The sequence below is a fragment of the Pseudophryne corroboree genome, chromosome 2, assembly GCF_028390025.1.
Source record: "Pseudophryne corroboree isolate aPseCor3 chromosome 2, aPseCor3.hap2, whole genome shotgun sequence".
Classification (NCBI taxonomy): domain Eukaryota; kingdom Metazoa; phylum Chordata; class Amphibia; order Anura; family Myobatrachidae; genus Pseudophryne; species Pseudophryne corroboree.
In genome coordinates this window covers 72945526-72963872 of record NC_086445.1, presented here as the reverse complement: position 1 = coordinate 72963872, position 18347 = coordinate 72945526, and the positions used below count along the sequence as shown (strand labels likewise).

General features: G+C 46.5%; 1 protein-coding gene across 6 annotated transcripts in view; it reads right to left on the bottom strand.

Moving 5' to 3' along the window:
- The window catches only part of FAT3 (FAT atypical cadherin 3), a 781930-nt gene that overhangs the window by 340439 nt on the left and 423144 nt on the right, over positions 1–18347 (bottom strand). For all 6 annotated transcript variants that reach the window (XM_063951418.1, XM_063951420.1, XM_063951422.1 and 3 more), the window contains one exon: positions 1734–1795. In XM_063951418.1, the coding sequence (XP_063807488.1) occupies positions 1734–1795 (62 nt within the window). The remainder of the gene's footprint in view (positions 1–1733; positions 1796–18347) is intronic.

Sequence of the window (18347 nt, the reverse complement as noted above, 5' to 3'; positions counted from 1 at the left end):
CTGTCATGACTCTTAAGGTGGGTACACACTAAAAGATATATCTGCAGATCAATTGATCTGCAGCTATATCTATGGACGGATCGAGCAGTGTGTTCAGCATACACACTGCCCGATTCGTCGGGGACTGACGTCATGAACTGGGCGGGCGTCTACACATGCCCGCCCAGTTCAGCTGTCAATCACCGCCAGCCGCCGCAGCATGTCACAGCGACGCGCCAATATATCGGTAGATATACTGGCCGTCGGCTGTGCTGCGCGGCCGACGCGATACATCTGTGAACGACGGAGTTCACAGACGTATCGGCCGTACACACTGGCCGACGGTCCCACGATATATCGGCCGTTCAAGAGAACGGCCGATATATCGACCAGTGTGTACGGGCCTTTAGTTGTGCCCACAAAATGGCACCCATGCCACAATGTTGTCAATGGTTCCATGTGAACTGATAAATTGCATTTGGTTAAACTAGGGGGGTGATTCAGACTTTGAGTTTTCGCACAGCTGGCGATCAGGTACTGACTGCGCATGCGTATGCACCGCAATGCGCACGCACGTCAGACAGCAACAAAGGGCATCGCTGGTCAGCGAAGGGATGGTGTGAAAAATCCGATCGCATGGGCGTTCGCAAGGTGAATGACAGCAGGAAGCCGTTTGTGGGTGGTAACTGACCGCTTATTGGGAGTGTCAGGAAAACCGCAGGCGTTCCCAAGCGTTTTCAGGGAGGGTGTCTGACGTCAGCTCCGGCCCCGATCAGCCTGATGTGATCGCACTGTAGAAGTAGGTCCTGAGCTGCGCAGAGACTGCACAAAGTGAATTTTAGCAGCTCAGCGTACACAGAGGATCGCAAACTTGCACAGCGAATTTAACTCTCCCTGGAGGCGGCGACTACCTGAACGCAGGACAGCAAAGTTAGCAGCCCAGCAATCAGGTCTGAATCACCCCCTTGGTTCATCCCATTATATGGCTGCCATTCTATATGTGTGTACACATTAAACTAACAATTTTTATATATTTTTTTTTAATGTAACACGCCATCCAGAGATTAGATGATGGCATTTCAAGGGGATTTCTGTTTTCTCTTTGATCTTTAACTCATTCCTTTTGTATCACGGTGAGAGACATGCACAATTAATTTAGCACCGTGAGCTCGTAGTGATCTGATCTGGGTCACTGAAAACTGACAGATAACTCAGGCCAGGTTCTTACCTTTCACACAGATTTCAACACCAATAAATTTAAACAAAGCAAAGGAGGAATATCCTTATTAAATGCACATCTGATAAATGACACGGCAATATTCATTAGTAATCTACATAAAATGTAAAAGTCACGCTGTGACAAGAACAAAAAACAACAGCCAATAAAGGATATTCCCCCGGTGAAACCGAGATTGTACCAATTAATTAGATTACATGACAATACAAAAGATATATGCAAATCATCTTGAAAATTACTACCATATATAAAACAGTTTATATTGCAATTCTGCTTCTACTACATTTATAAGGCTGAATAGACAGTAATAGAACATATTAATAAATACATTTAAAAAAACAAAAAACAACTTGGGATTGTTTCTAGAAGGCCGCAGTAAGTCTTACAGTACAATGGGTTAAATACGGCACTTCCTTCTGACCTTTCAGAAAGAGAAGACAATCCACAACTGCATTTAGTACAATATATATGACGAAGCTTAATACAAATGCTTTATAAAATGTAGCCTATACTTTACCTCAAGAAAATGCTCCGCTTGTTGTTCGCGATCCAACTTTCTTGATGTTGTGGTAATGAGACCTAGATGAAAGCAAAGAAGGCATCATTTGATTTGCAAATCATCTGGCAAAGTATCGCAAACTTTGTTAAGTCATTTGTGGCTGTCTTGATACCACAGTCTAAGCCTCTTAGATCAATGCACAACCTAATTTCCATCACTCATACAGTATGAAGGAAGATGCTGCACCATTAAATTATTCAGTGAATGCATAGTGTTTGGAAAGCACTGTCAGACACAAAGTTGTTTTCCAATGCAGAGTACACTTCCTTCTCTTCACTGACTAGGCAGCCATTTTGTGCACTGATCATCATATATATATATATATATATATATATATATATATATATATATAAAAAACATGGAAATAGAGTCCAGTCAATGCAATATAAACCAGAAACGACACTGAGTCATGTTATGTACCCGACATATCACGGGTTCCTAGTGTACGGATAGGCTGCATTCAGGTGAATATGTAACAAAATGGCAGATCTCACTGAGGGCGGGATGTACTAATGTACATCGCAGCCCATAGCCGCCCTGCGCCACGATGCTGATCGCATATGTACTAACATATGCGATTAGCATTGCGGAGGACAGCTCTTCCGACAAGAGCTGTCCTCCGCGATGCACAGCAGCAGCCTGACTTCCGGGATTCGGCCCCAGAAGTCAGTCTGCGCATGCGCGGGGTGACGGGGGCAGCCGCAGGGCATGCTGGGAGGGATCCGATCGGATCCCTCACACAGCGCCGCGGAGAGAAGCCCATAGGCTTCTATGGACTATCGCCAGCTAAAGCTGGCGAACCCCGCCGCGGTGCTGACCTGTCGGACGGGGGTTAGTACATCAGGAAAATGCGGTAAACAGGGGGCTTACCGCATTTTCCGCTTAGTACATCCCGCCCTGAGTGTGCTGAGTGGCACTTCACAGGTTCTGCAAATCACACACATATGAAGGACTCCATCCGCAAGCCCATGTACTTACACCTGCAATATTATAAGAAAAATACACAACAATTTATGACAATCCCTTTGGTAAGGAGCTACAGTAGTAATGTGGGAGGGAAACAGATGGTGGCGCAATTCTGATGCATCATCACTTAGAAAGTGATAAAATGGAGAGTTAAAAAGTACCAGCCAATCAGCTCCTGTCATTTTTTTTCAAACACAGCCTGTAACATGGCAGATAGGAGCTGATTGGCTGGTACTTTTTCACTCTCCATTTTATCACTTTCCAAGATCTCCTCTCCCTGCAATACTGTAATTCACAACCTTCTATTTTGCTTCTCTCCCTGCAGGGACAATATTAATCAATCCTATAAAATCCTTGTCATATCTCTAACATTTTTTTACATCCTCACTTCTATGACCTACCTCTTATGATGATCACTGCGAGGGAGTGTAGCAAAATATACTGCTTTCCCCATCTATTTGTTACAACAAGTGAAAAAAAGCATACAATCAAGTAAGGGTAGCCTGTGCCTCTCAGTGCCCATTGGGCCATGGCGCACAGGATGATCTGGCAATGCCTTTACCTCATAGGCCAATCTAAAACTGCAAATAATTCAGCCAGACTTTTCAGATTCATGCCGCAGGAATGGTCAATCTATCTATCTATCTATCTATCTATCTATCTATCTATCTATCTATCTATCTATCTATCCTCCCCCTCTATGGGGTCAATCCAATTAGCTGCAAAGATCTCGCAGTCGGCTCGAATTCACACATAAGTGCTTGCCACCTCATAGAGGTCCGAGTAATTTTGTGCAAATTGGGGCCCATGAAGGGTGTAAGATTAGGGGCCGTTGCGCACTTCGCACCCTTCGCGGCTAATTGGATCGACCCTATATCTCACATTCCCTCCAATATTAACCCTGTTCCGGTTGCCCAGATGAGTCCTCCTCCTAGGCTAGGGTCTGTCTTCTCTCCCTAGCAGTAGGGCCCACTGGGTAGTGCACGCACCCCAGCTCCTACTAGTGCACGTGTTGAAAACGGGATAGACCTTACACAGTTATTATATACGTGATTACCTCATTTTTTTGTTTTATCAGAGACCAATTTTACCAGTTGTTTATACCAAAGTTTCAGTTTATCTGTGCTTTGAAAAGTTGCATTTCTCACAGAGAAGAGCTATGTACTGTATGCCCAATGGATAATACAATTGATCCATCCATATCTTTACTCAGTTATTTCCCATGTTACCAAGCTGCCTGCATTTCTACAGCATAAATCTGTACATATACTTCCCAAGAAGCAGACAGGCAGGGATTGTGCATCACTGAGCTCCTGACTTGCCCTGCGTACAAACAGGGATAGGCTTTCATTCCCAACTCATCATTCAGAGCCTTATACACTATTGCTGTAGTCGCACCAAACGGCTCTCCTCAGCGCACAAGGTACCACGCGACCCGGCTTGTGCCATTCATCTTTTGAATATGCGTCTTAGTCGCAAAACCACTTCATGAGACTGTACTGATAAATTTGATATATGACAATAAAACATCTGGTTGTGAAGGAGTCTGAATCTGTACATGAAGTGCTACGACGCAGCATGTAAACACATAGTCGTCGCCCACAGGGGAGAGTATTTTAGCTGTGCAAGTGTGCGAACGCAGCTTTTTTTTTTCTTTTACACCATGTTGAATCGTGTTTCATCTGCGATATTGTATATATTTAAAACTAATTCCTGTGCAATTAAAAGCCACATCTCTGTGTATCTGGTACAGATTGAATGGTGTTTCCCTGTGTCTGCGGTGCGAATTACACGCATATTTAAAGAATAAGGGGTCTATTCATGAAGCAGTGAAAAAAGTGGAGAAGTGAGCCTGTGGAGAAGTTGCCCATGGCAACCAATCAGCTGCTCCATACATTTGTATAGTATGTAAATTATAAATGTTACTTCAATGCTGGTTGGTTGCCATGGGCAACTTGTCCACTAGCTCACTTCTCCACACGTTTCACTGCTTCATAAATAGACCACTCAGTAGCTACGCTACACCCCTCACACCAGGAATCTTGCTTCACATGGCCGTAAGAGGTGACATCTGTATCTGCTGTTAAGGTGCTTTTTTATCCAAAATGTTGGACTATAACAGCAGCTACAGGCTTAGTATTCTTGAGAAACTATACTGGAGATACAGCAGGTGGCGCTGTGTTTTAAGTTGCCATTGTTGTAGTCTCTCCTTGTTGTTACAGTGTACTGTATTCTAGACTCTTGTTAGCAAACCTCCATGTTGTGAAGTTTTACATGTACTGGTGACGGTAAAGTTTATCCCAAATTCTACAAGAAAGGGATAAAAAAAAATTAGGATGAGCGGTTTATTATATGCTCATTCCCACCATTGTGTCTAAAACGTTATATTTAAGTATGCATTTACAATATAAACTCACCCTATTTCTAATACTTAACCTTTGCTAAGTGTACAATAGCTTGTAGCAAAAGCAGCACACATCAGAAGACAAAATGCATTCAAGTAGCAGGACTAAACGTTTCTAAAGTGTCTATTCGCCTTTGTGTACTTTTAAACATTTTATCAGAGAACATTGTGAACAAGGCCTAGAGAGTCATAGCTTATTATAGAGCTAGCCAGGCCCTTCCAGAGGTTCATACAGGCCCAGGTAAACCCAAATTAAGAGGCAACACCCCCTCTGCCTACCAAAAAAAAAAAATAATATGTATATATACGGTTGAGTCACATTATTATGACCACCTTCTACATTTGACGTCGGCAGTGCGTAGCCCATGAACTATGTCACGCGTTGTGCGCTGGTTTTGTGGGTATATAAGGTGTGCGATAGACCGTCTGCACACATATCACTCGTTGCTGTCATGGGTAAAAGGGGCGATTTAACCGAGTTGCAAAAAGGGATGATCATCGGCTTTCGGGTAATGAGTGGTAGTATTTCTGCCACAGCAAAGTTTGTGAACTGTTCATGTGCCCCATATAAAAGGCATGCTCAACAAAGCAATAGTTCTGACACTCGGCGCGGGATGTACTAAAGCAAAAATGCAGTAAAATCCCCGAAAACGGGGGTTTTACCGCATTTTCATATTTACTAACACCCTATCGCCGCGTTTTCGTCGTCCAGGGTATCGCCATCTCTGGATGGCAATATCCTATAGAAGCCTATGGGCTTCTTTTTGCCGACCGCCGCAACCCGCCGACACCGCCGACACCCGCCGCAGACGCCTCCTTCCCTCCCCCCTGGCATACCTTCCTCCAGGCTGCCCTGGACCTGGAAGGTAGTCTCCTCCTCCCCCTAGCAACGCAGCCTGCTGCTGCTTCCTGGCATCTAGCCAGTGTGGGGACCCATGGGAGGTGACGGAGACCCCCCAACAGGTATCGCGGGGTCCTCCGTCACCACATCGCGATGTTGATCGCATATGTTAGTACATATGCGATCAACATCGCTGCGGTAACCGGCGAGGGGCGGCGATGTATGTTAATACATCCCGCCCTCGGTGTGGCTTAATTCACCCTCATTTTGGGAATACCTGCAATGATAGGTATGAAATGGATGCCTATTTGGAGCCTAATGTTCTTGACGTCAGTGCATCACTGACAACACTATGGGGGTCATTCCGAGTTGATCGCTCGCTAGCTACTTTTTGCAGTCATGCAAATGCATAGTCATCGCCCACTGGGGAGTGTATTTTAGCCGAGCGGTACAAAAACAGTTTGTGAAGTTTCTGAGTAGGTCTGAACTTACTCAGCCGCTGCGATCACTTCAGCCTGTCCGGTCCCAGAAGTGACGTCAGACACCCACCCTGCAAACGCTTGGACACGCCTGCGTTTTTCCAACCACGCCCTGAAAACGGTCAGTTGACACCCATAAACGCCTTCTTTCTGTCAATCTTCTTGCGATCGGCTGTGCGAATGGATTCTTTGTTAAATCCATTGCCTGGCAACATTCCGCTTTGTACCAGTACGGCGCTCCTGCGCATTGCGGTGCATGCGCAGTTTTGCTGAGTTTTGACCTGATCGCAGCGCTGCAAAAAATAGCTAGCGTGCGATCAGGTCGGTATGACCCCCTATATGCTATTGCCATTCATTTGCAGATGTTGATACATATTACAGTCTGTGCAAGGACATCAAGCAGTAAATGACAAGCCAAATTTAATAGAACAAATTCAAAAAAACATCACTGTCTGACGTTGTTATAAATGAATTTAATCAAATCGGTAGAGTAAATATTTACATTAATGGAAAAATATTGGTTTGCCTTTTTTTTTTAAATCAACTTTATTAGATGCCAGACTTTGCTATTGCGCAAATCATATTTAAATTACCACTAGCAGAAAATAAATTCTGAAAGATTAAAAAGGGCTAATAATTTAAAAGGTTCCACTCCTCAACTGAAAAAGCGTTTTATTATTCTTTTAATGTACAGAAAGTAAATTGTATTTAGCGTCCAGTTCCCAGACAATAATCTGTTCTGAAAAGCTCCAAGTTAACTGCGGGGCAAACTGTCCAAGCAACACACTCCTAACAGAGCGAAATGTAAATGTCAGGAGCTACCGTGCCTCCTGCATGTACTTGGTCTTTCTAATTCTAACACTCTGACACGTCCTGTAGCCAGTCCATCAACGATTACTCAAAATGAGCAGGAAGATAAAACGTACTAACAGAAAAGTAAAGCTGTATTTCTGGTATGTTCTGTATTTCAGTTATTGAGTAAGAGGAAGTTCTGCTGGGATTTGTAGCTCCATGACAGCATGAGAACCTCACACGCATGCGCAGTCAGCCGATAATCGCTCAACTGCGAAAAGATTGGATTTGCGTAGAAGTCTGAATCAGGCCCTCCATGCGCGGTTCATGTAGCTGAGAGATTGCTTTCAACCCATGAGCGCGGAGTTCGGGAAACCTCTATGGCGCATGTGTTACAGAGTTTGCGCACAAAGGTGCTGTTGCGATCAATTCGAACCGTTCACGTAACGAAAGTCAACTTGGGAATGAATGAGGTGACGGCGGTCATTGGATTCGTAGTCTGTACTGTCTTCATCTCTTTTGCAAAAATGAATAAAGGAAGAAATTCTTAGTATGGGTGAGTGTTTCATTCAAGCACAGTGCTCCGTGAACAACTGCTGGAGAACATTTTTATTGCCTGACTGCTCATCTATTCCTTCATTCCTCCAGTTTCCATGCAGCCTAACTTGTCCCGCAGCTGTCAGTTGTCCCAATTTCCAGTGTTTGACAATGTTTTTTTTTTTAATACTAATCAACTAAAGATTATGTGGTCTATTTACTAAGCTTTGGATGGACATAAAGGCCCTCATTCCGAGTTGTTCGCTCGCTAGCTGCTTTTAGCAGCATTGCACACGCTAGGCCGCCGCCCTCTGGGAGTGTATCTTAGCTTAGCAGAATAGCGAACGAAAGATTAGCAGAACTGCTACTAAATAATTCTTTGCAGTTTCTGAGTAGCTCCAGACCTACTCACAGATTGCGATCAGTTCAGTCCGTTTAGTTCCTGGTTTGACGTCACAAACACGCCCTGCTTTCGGCCAGCCACTCCCCCGTTTCTCCAGACACTCCCGCGTTTTTCCCTGACTCGCCTGCGTTTTTTAGCACATTCCCGGAAAATGCTAAGGCCCTCATTCCGAGTTGATCGGTCGCAAGGCGAATTTAGCAGAGTTACACACGCTAAGCCTACGCCTACTGGGAGTGTATCTTAGCTTCTTAAAATTGCGACCGATGTATTCGCAATATTGCGATTACAAACTACTTTGCAGTTTCTGAGTAACTTCAACCTTACTCTGCCTGTGCGATCAGTTCAGTGCTTGTCGTTCCTGGTTTGACGTCACAAACACACCCAGCGTTCGCTCAGACACTCCCCCGTTTCTCCAGCCACTCCTGCGTTTTTTCCGGAAACGGTAGCGTTTTCATCCACACGCCCATAAAACGCCGTGTTTCCGCCCAGTAACACCCATTTCCTGTCAATCACATTACGATCGCCGGAGCGATGAAAAAGCCGTGAGTAAAAATACTATCTTCATTGTTAAATTACTTGGCGCAGTCGCAGTGCGAATATTGCGCATGCGTACTAAGCGGTATTTCATTGCGATGCGATGAAAAATACCGACCGATCAACTCGGAATGAGGGCCTAAGTTACCACCCAGAAACGCTCCTTTCCTGTCAATCACTCACCGATCAGCAGTGCGACTGAAAAGCGTCGTACGAACACCAGCAAAACTGCCAAGTTTTTAGTTAAATAACTTAGCGCATGCGCGCTGCGTACCATGCACATGCGCATTTACCAGCAAATCGCAGCACAGCGAAAATCGGCAACGAGCGAACAACTCGGAATGAGGGCCAAAGTCCCAGCCAATCAGCTCCTAACTGCCATGTCACAGGCTGTGTTTGAAAAATGACAGTTGGAAGCTGATTGGCTGGAACTTTATCTCTGTCCACTTTACCTCCATCCAAGGCTTAGTAAATAGTCCCTATATTCCCTATTATTTACTATGTACCTTTATACTGTACATTTATACATATTGAAGAGGAACAAACAAAAAAAAGAAAGAAATAATACATTCAGGAAACATACAGTATTATGATGGGAATTGTAATGTACAAGGTTCTCCCAAACGTCACTAGAAATTAGTTGAAAATGTTGTTCAGTTTGGCCTAACTTGGACATCACATGGCCCACATCTATCCTCCTTCAGCATCTCTAACCTTCATCATACACTGTCCAAAGAGTGTAAGATGTGCTGGTGATAAGAGGTCAGATTAGGGTACGGCTGTAGGTACAGATTTGGATTAGGCTGTGGAGTTGATAAGAAGTGGTGATAGGTCAGGGTTAGGCTGTTGTGGGGATAAGAAGTGGAGGATAGGTCAGGGTTATGCTGTGGAGGAGATAGGGGCTGAGGATAGATTTGAGTTAGTCTGTTAGGGTGACAATAGGTGGTGATAGGTCGGGGTTAGGCTGAAGGGTGATAAGAGGTGGTGATAGGTCAGGTTAAGGCTGTTGGGGTGATAAGAGGTGGGGCCAGGCTGGGGTTAGGCTGTTGGAGTAATAAGAGGTCGTGATAGGTCAGGGTTAGGCTGTTGGGGGGATAAGAGGTGGGGGCTGGGTCATGGTTAGGCTGTGGGGTGATAATAGGTGGGGATAGGTTAGGGTTAGGCTGTGGGCACAGGTTAGGTTTAGGCTGTAATAAGAGAACACACTGTTGTGATGATAAGAGCTAGAAACAGGCCAGGGTTAGGCTCCTGGGGTGAGAGGAATTGAGGATAGGTCAGGGTTAGTCTGTTGGGGTACTAAAAAATGGCGATAGATTAGGGTTAGGCTGTTGGGGTGATAAGAGGTGGATGCTGGGTCATGGTTAGGCTGTGGGGTGATAATACATGGGGATAGGTTGGGGTTAGGCTATGGGCACAGGTTAGGTTTAGGGTGTAAGAAGAGAACACACTGTTGTGGTGATAAGAAGTGGAGATAGGTCAGGGTTAGGCTCCTGGGGTGAGAGGAATTGAGGATAGGTCAGGGTTAGTCTGTTGGGGTACTAAAAATGGGAATAGATTAGGGTTAGGCTGTTGGGGTGATACGTTTGGGGTAGGCTGTTGGGGTGATAAGAGGTGAGGAGTAGGTCAGGGTTAGGCTGTTGGAGTGATAAGCAGTGGAGATAGGTTAGGATTAGGCTGTTGGGGTGATAGAGGTGGTGATAGGTTGTGGTTAGGCGGTTGTGGTGATAAGAAGTGAGGATAGGTTAGGCTGCTGGGATGATAGGTTAGGGTTATGCTATTGTGGTGATAAGAAGTGGGGATAGGTTACAGTTAGGCTGTTGGGGTGATAACAGATGTGGTGATATGTTGGAGTTAGGCGGTTGTGTTGATAAGAAGTGAGGATAGGTTAGGTTGCTGGGATGATAGGTTTGGGTTATGCTATTGTGGTGATAAGAAGTGGGGATAGGTTACAGTTAGGCTGTTGGGGTGATAACAGAGGTGGTGATATGTTGGAGTTAGGCGGTTGTGTTGATAAGAAGTGAGGATAGGTTAGGCTGCTGGGATGATAGGTTTGGGTTATGCTATTGTGGTGATAAGAAGTGGGGATAAGTTACAGTTAGGCTGTTGGGGTGATAACAGAGGTGGTGATATGTTGGAGTTAGGCGGTTGTGTTGATAAGAAGTGAGGATAGGTTAGGCTGCTGGGATGATAGGTTTGGGTTATACTATTGTGGTGATAAGAAGTGGGGATAGGTTACAGTAAGGCTGTTGGGGTGATAGAGGTGGTGATATGTTGGAGTTAGGCGGTTGTGTTGATAAGAAGTGAGGATAGGTTAGGTTGCTGGGATGATAGGTTTGGGTTATACTATTGTGGTGATAAGAAGTGGGGATAGGTTACAGTTAGGCTGTTGGGGTGATAACAGAGATGGGGACAAGTTAGTATTAATCTGTTAGGGTGATAAGAGTTGGGGATTAGTCAAGGCTAGGCTGTAGAGACAGGTTAGGGTTAGGCTGAGGGTGTTGTATAGGGTGGTCTTCAGTATGCCGACTGACGGGATCCAGGCGCACAGTATACCGGCGCTGGGATCCCGACAGCCGGCATACCGACACTTATTCTCCCTCGTGGGGGTCCACGACCCCCCTGGAGGGAGAATAAAATACTGTGGCGCGCGTAGTGCACCACCGTGCCCGTAGCGTGGCGAGCGCAGCGAGCCCGCAAGGGGCTCATTTGCGCTCGCCACACTGTCGGTAAGCCGGCGGTCGGGCTCCCAGCGCCGGTATGCTGGTCGCCGGGAGCCCGACCGCCGGCATATCGTAGTGAACCCTGTTGTATACATGGGATGATACAGGAAAAGGATAGGTCAGAGTTGGGCCGTGGGGCCTTATCACCCTTAGTATCTGTCCCTAGCCTCTACTAAGAATGTAACACCCCAACAACCTACAACTAACCTGTCTCCATCACATATCACTCCACAGCCTCTTATTAACCTTTTTCGCAGCTTAACACTCCCTACAACCTAACCTTAACCTTTCACACCTCAAACCTAAAGCCCCCCACAGCCCATCTGACTACGCTACTGCCCCTCCTAATTCACTACCACTCTCTAACCCATTTGGGAATGAGTTGGAAACATATGTCCATATTGGTGTCAAAATAGTCAACAGCTTCTACCTATTGACTTGTGCGTGTTCATACAGTCTGCACATGTGAGTAGCACATCAAGTTGGAGGTTGCACCTCCCTTCAGACTCTGGGTCCTAGTGTCCAGAGCATATGCAGCGTAGGAGACAGTGCAGAGTTCTCCATTCAGCTCAGTCAGCTCCAGTGGTGCAAGTAGAAATATTTTCTTAGTGGTACTGAGTGCCGAAAATGGTCGTGGTCATGTATTGTGAGGGGTCGTGGCCACATGCCACAAGTGGGAGTGGCTACATGACACTAGTGGCGTGGCGACACTACAAAACCCCTTTTCTTTGCACTCTGGAGGCAAGGCTAGAAATATATAGTACTGCCTCCAATATAATAGAAATATATAGTGATACCCCCAGTATAAAAAATATATATATATTAATGCCCCCACTGTAATAACAATATATAATAATGCCTCTATTATAACAGGAATATATAGTGTAGTAGTGCCCCTGGTATAATAGAAATATATAGTAGTGTCCACATTACAATAGAAATATGTAGTAATACCCCCATAATAATAAACATATATAGTAATTTCCACATTATATTAGAAATTAATGCTCCCAGCAAGAGACGCTGCGGGAAAGTGCAATCAGGCTCCTCTCTTCACGCCAGCCACAGCCGCCAGAGGAGGAAGTGAGATGTGGCGTCATGACATCACCGTTGTGCTCCCAGTAACCCTGACAAACTGGGAGGCGCTGTCATGCTGCCAAGCACCATGGTCTTGTTACTTTGTGGTGAATTATAATTGTGGTAATGGTAGTCACGGGTGCAAAGTGTGTGGCAGGTGGTAATGAGTACCCGCTGCCATATTCTTAAGGGTACTCCGTACCTGAGCGTACCCGCATACTTGCACCGCTGGTCAGCTCAGTTACATCTTCACGTATACTCAGGCCATACCAGAGGATCAGCCTGTATCTTACCAGTTTAAGGATAGAACATTGTTTCCCAAACCGGCTCCTTATGGCCCACTCACGGTCCAGACATTTGGCATATTCCTGCTTCAGCACAGCTGGGTAAATCAAATCCACCAGTGCTCATGCATGTATATCCTTAGTCCCTGGGCTGTGAGTGGGCCATGAGTAATGGGTTTGGGAAACACTGGGATAGAACCATCCTTAAATATTTTTCCTATGGCCCAAGGGCCTAATTCAGACCTGATAGCTAGGCTGCGATCAGGTCTGAACAGCGCATGCGTATGCACCGCAATGCGCAGGCGCATCGGTCCGCAGCGACGGGGACCGGTGGGCAGTGACGGGATGTGCAAGAAAAGCGATCACACAGGCGATCGCAAGGTGGCTGACAGGAAGAGGCCATTTGTGGGTGGCAACTGACCGTTTTTATGGAGTGTCCAGAGAAACGCAGGAGGGACCAGGCGTTTGAAGGGAGGGTTTCTGACGTCAGCTCCAGCCCGGATCATTGCACTGGAAGAGTAAGTCCTGGGCTGTGCAGAGACACACAAACTTCTGTTTGTGCAGCTCTCCTGCACATGCGATCGCACCCCTACATAGCGACTACCCCCTCCCCCTGTAGGTGGCGACTACCTGATCGCAGGGATGCAAAAAACGCACCCTAGCGATCAGGTCTGAATTAGGTCCCAAGTTAGCGAGCCTGTCAAGCCGACATGAAGACAGACATCCTGTGTCATAGCTGTAAGCCTTCTCTATTTGCAATCACATGTGAAATACAGTCCGTTGACTGCCATTTAATTAAATACATATTTTCCTGCTTCTAAATTAGGCAACAAACTTCATTTGAAAGCTACTATCTGCAATACAGCGTGTTCCAGATGGCGCGGTGTTGTGTGCCAAAAATAATATTCATACATAGCTGTGTGTAAGAATAGCTGCTTTTTATTTTTCTCTTTGCTACATATTGATTACCGCAAGAGAGACGTGTTCTACTAAGCGCTGCAAGCAGAACCTCCGCTGACAAACCCTATGTGTCCTCAGCTCTGTATTACAGCCTCTACAGCTGGGTGACACAAATAAGCCAGTTCTGCCAAAAACAGCTTTAGAAAGCTGAAAGGGCTACGACACCAAACGTATTAAAAAGACGCTAATTGTGTCAGTTAAGCCAGCGGTGGCTCTTTCATTCCTTATTCGGAACAGAGAATACTTCAGCAAAACGAGAGAAAGGCATAATAGACCTCGCCACCTGTCGTTTGTGACATCAACATCAGCCCGTACAGACGTCCAAGGACAGTGCCCGCTGCCCACAACTACCAGCGAGGCGCTGGTATTTCACAGTACGAAAGTACTTGGCACAGAGCAGGTTTCCTAATCTGAAGAATGTCACTGTTCCACGGACTCACAGCTAAAGTCTATCTAAATTAGGGTAATCTTTCTTCGGCTTGAAAGATTGAAGAAGCAAACACTTTCCGATAAGATTACCCTGCTGCTGTAGAGGAACTTGCTGAGAAAGCCGCGTTATTTCTGTGTTCCGTGTTACAGCATATTATGTCACGCCAAATAGCCCAGGCGCCAATATTCCCCAGGACACCGTTGCGATTCAAACAGGATAACTTTTTTATGTGCAAAAACAACTTTTTATTTACAGAAGTTTAGTTTTTATACAGTCATACTCAGCAGCGCTATAGGGGGTCATTCCGAGTTGATCGCTAGCTGCCGTTGTTCGCAGTGCAGTGATCAGGCTAGGAATCGGCATTTCTGTGCATGCGTATGCGGCGCAATGCGCACGCACGACGTACGGGTACAAAGGCTTTTGTGGTTTTGCACAGGTTCTAGCGACACTTTCATTCGCACTGACAGCCGAAAGAAGATTGACAGGAAAGGGGCGTTTCTGGGTGTCAACTGACCGTTTTCAGGGAGTTCTAAGAAAAACGCAGGCGTGGCTGGGCGAACGCTGGGCAGGTGTGTGACGTCAAAAGCCAACCCTCCAACATTAGAATCAACGCACACAAGAAGAGTAAGTTCAGGGCTGGTCTTGTTTTGCACAAAATGTGTTTGCAGGCGCTCTGCTGCACAGGTGTTCGCACTTCTGCAAAGAGAAAATACACTCCCCCGTGGGCGGCGACAATGCATTTGCACGGCTGCTAAAAACTGCTAGCGAGCGATCAACTCGGAATGACCACGATTTGCCACAAATAGCTTCGTAGCTTTATATATATATATATATATATATATATATATATACACATATATGTATATATACATATATATATATATATATATATATATATGGTAATGCAGGAGTAGGCGTCTGGTATTAGTAGATGAATCCTGTATATATTTGTGATCCCTAGGGCGCAGCATTTCATCACATGTAACACTATCGGCCGGTTGACAGTGTTCATGCTAGGCTGTTTTAGCAAGGCGCCGCACCCTGCTCAATTTGAAAGTGCCAAAATGTGCCCTGAAATAATCGCGGCACCCTGCTGAGACAGCCTGCCTGGTGCCGTCCCCACCCACGGACTGCAGTATCCCGCTGGTGAGAAAAGTTGCAGTGTCCGATCGCAACGGCACCGCAACAATTCACAATGAAGGGAGAGCTTGGGGGGAAGCCCAACACCTCCGTAAAGTGTTGGGCACTCCCCAAGTATGACAAATTGGGGACGTATGAGGAGGACATGCCTCCTCCCTGGCCGGTCATGCCCCCTTTTCGGAAATGTGGCGCGCACACGGGAGCCCTGTCCACACCTCTGCGCACTGCCCTGCCGGGAACACTAGGCTGAGTGACCCATGAGGTCACAGAAGCTGGCCGCAGCAGCTCCTATCAAGACGCTAAGAAATCTCCGTCTTCTGACGGAGATCCTGGTCATGGTACTCCCCCAAGATGGAGGCGACACACGCCTTTGTTTCGGAAATGCTGACAGGTTTCCTTTTCCTAAAACCATCGCCGCCTCTGCCTTCCCCCAAATGGCTGCAGACTGTCAATCACTTAACATCTGCAGACGTTCTGCGCCCAATGACGCAGCACCCATATTGCACATGCGCAGTCCTGGTCCGGCGCAAAACATCGGTACTTTGCGACATGAGCCACAACAGCGTTGGGACCTGAATCATGCATACTGTACGCAGCGTGAATTACATGCAAACGCAGAAGAAGAAAAGCTCAACTGCGTCCTACATCCGTACGTCTGACCGCGAATCAGTCCCCCTAGGTCTCTTCCACCGTGTGTAACTAACAGATTCACTTACATGCTGATCAGCATAGGAAACAGTACACTGCAACACCTATCTCCCTGTCCCTGCACAGTGTCAGAGACAGAACCGTCACCCCGGCCCTGTCAGCACCACTCACACAATAGTAATAGTAACACATGGTGCTCTCATATATTGCTGCTCTCATGTACAGGCTGCCAGGACATGGGAAGAATGTTAAGTAATAACAGTGCTGGGGCCAGGTTGCCTGGATGTATTTGTCACAAAGATACAGTATGAGGTTTAACAATAGTCACACTTGTCTGCTCTCCTCCTGCAATGACTCCTAGATACTGGGCACTTCTTCCAGACTCCCAGGAGAGTGGGCCACCCTCCTATGATGATGTACTTGGCGCAACTCTTGTCAACCTCATTTTACTATGGATGTTCTATCCCCCGCTCACTTCAAACTAAAACGCAAAACTGCATTGCTACTTATCACTATACATTGCATCACTTCGATAGGATGTATAGCTGTAATAAGTAGCAATTCATGTATAATCACCCTCCGACGATGCGCTGCAAAATTCAGGGCTCCAGCGGTGAAGTCTTCTCCAGGCAGTCCCCTCTCCGATGCGCGGTGTCCGCCGGCGGGTCCCTCTGCGCATACGCCGTCTGCTGACCTCCCGGCAGGCTGTAGTGGCTGTTGGGAGGTAGGGGGACGGAGCCAGCGCCAGGTGCCAAGTATTGAGCTTATCTGCCATCTCCGCACCATAGACCAGGTTACGCCATCCTGAAATGGCGAACCTAAATTCCATGGAGAAGTGGAAAGCAGAGCTTCCGGCTCCCTCATAAATCACACTCACCATACAAAAGTATGGTGATGCGATTCAGGCACAGAGCGGGGGTGCCGCTGGGGAGGTTAGTGACTTCTCCACGGTGACCCGCTCAATTAATTGCATCAGGCCGGGAAAAGCCCTGTTTAATGCAAAACAGGGCTTTTCTATACTACATGAATAGACCCCTCAGGGAAGGGTGTAGTATGGTATGCCGGCGGCTGGGCTCCCGGCGACCAGCATACCGACGCCGGGAGCCCGACCGCCAGCATACCGACAGTGTGGCGAGCGCAAATGAGCCCCTTTTTCTCCCTCCAGGGGGGTCGTGGACCCCCACGAGGGAGAATATCTGTCGGTATGCCGGCTGTCAGGATTCCGGCGCCGGTATACTGTGCGCCGGGATGCCGACAGTCGGCAACCTGAAGACCACCCCTCAGGGAGATATGATACGACCATCATTGCTGTCAGGCATAAATTTATATTTATTAACCATTTTCTCCTCCTGAGCTCGTTACCCTGCATTTCTACCTCATGCCGTGTGTCTCCTGGATTATTGAGATCTCCTGGAAACCAGGTATAAATAAAACAAGCTAAACTCCCAGAAGGCCCCTCACCGGCCTGCAAAATAAATCCTTACATGCTTAGCTCCACCTACTAAATTATATTTACTTACATGGAAGCAGCAGCGATAGCTCTAATGTGGTATTGCAGCAGAAGGCGTCACGCCTCTCGCTACATTACTAATCTGAGCTGCGTCCGCATCGGATAAACTGTGATACCATTGGCTGACTGCGGGATCCATGGCGTTGCACGAGCCGGCTGCTGCAGGTACAAGCAACAGGGAAGGAAATCTCCATCCTCTAATGAGAAACAATAGGCATCAAAATTTCCAAACTCCTCAGAAAAATTTGGATCTCCTTACAAATTCACCGGTTTCAAGTTCCCAAACATGTTTGCGACACAATTGCCAATAAAATACAGATTTGTACAGCGGGTTTCAAACTTGCAGCCGGTGTTCACCGTTCGCATTTTTCGATTTGTGCTGGAAGTTTGTCATTCTCTGTTATATGTGCTGTTTTTAGATTTTTTTTTTTTTTTTAATGAATAAAATTTTTTTGATTTTTATTATATTGAAACTAATAAAACACTACTGGCCCTGATGCGGAGTCCAACGCGGCAGCGATGTCGGATGCAGTGGTGCAATTGTTTTCTTCTCCGCATGCTTCCAAATTGCATTTGCACAAAGTTGGAAGTTGTGATTGAGACACACAGGAGATGCACAGTGTCAGGGAGCCCGCAAAGGGGTCTTTATGCGCTCTCTCCGCTGCCGGCATTCTGGCGCCCGGGATGCTGATGTCGGTATAGCCCCGCTGGGATCCCATACCGATCCCTTCAGGAGATGTGCTGCAAATGTATGGGAGTCGGGACATTACTGGGCAGTGACCACCGGGGAGGTGGTTTACCGGATGTACAGAGATGGTTTGTCTTATGGGAGGTTCCCTACAGTAAT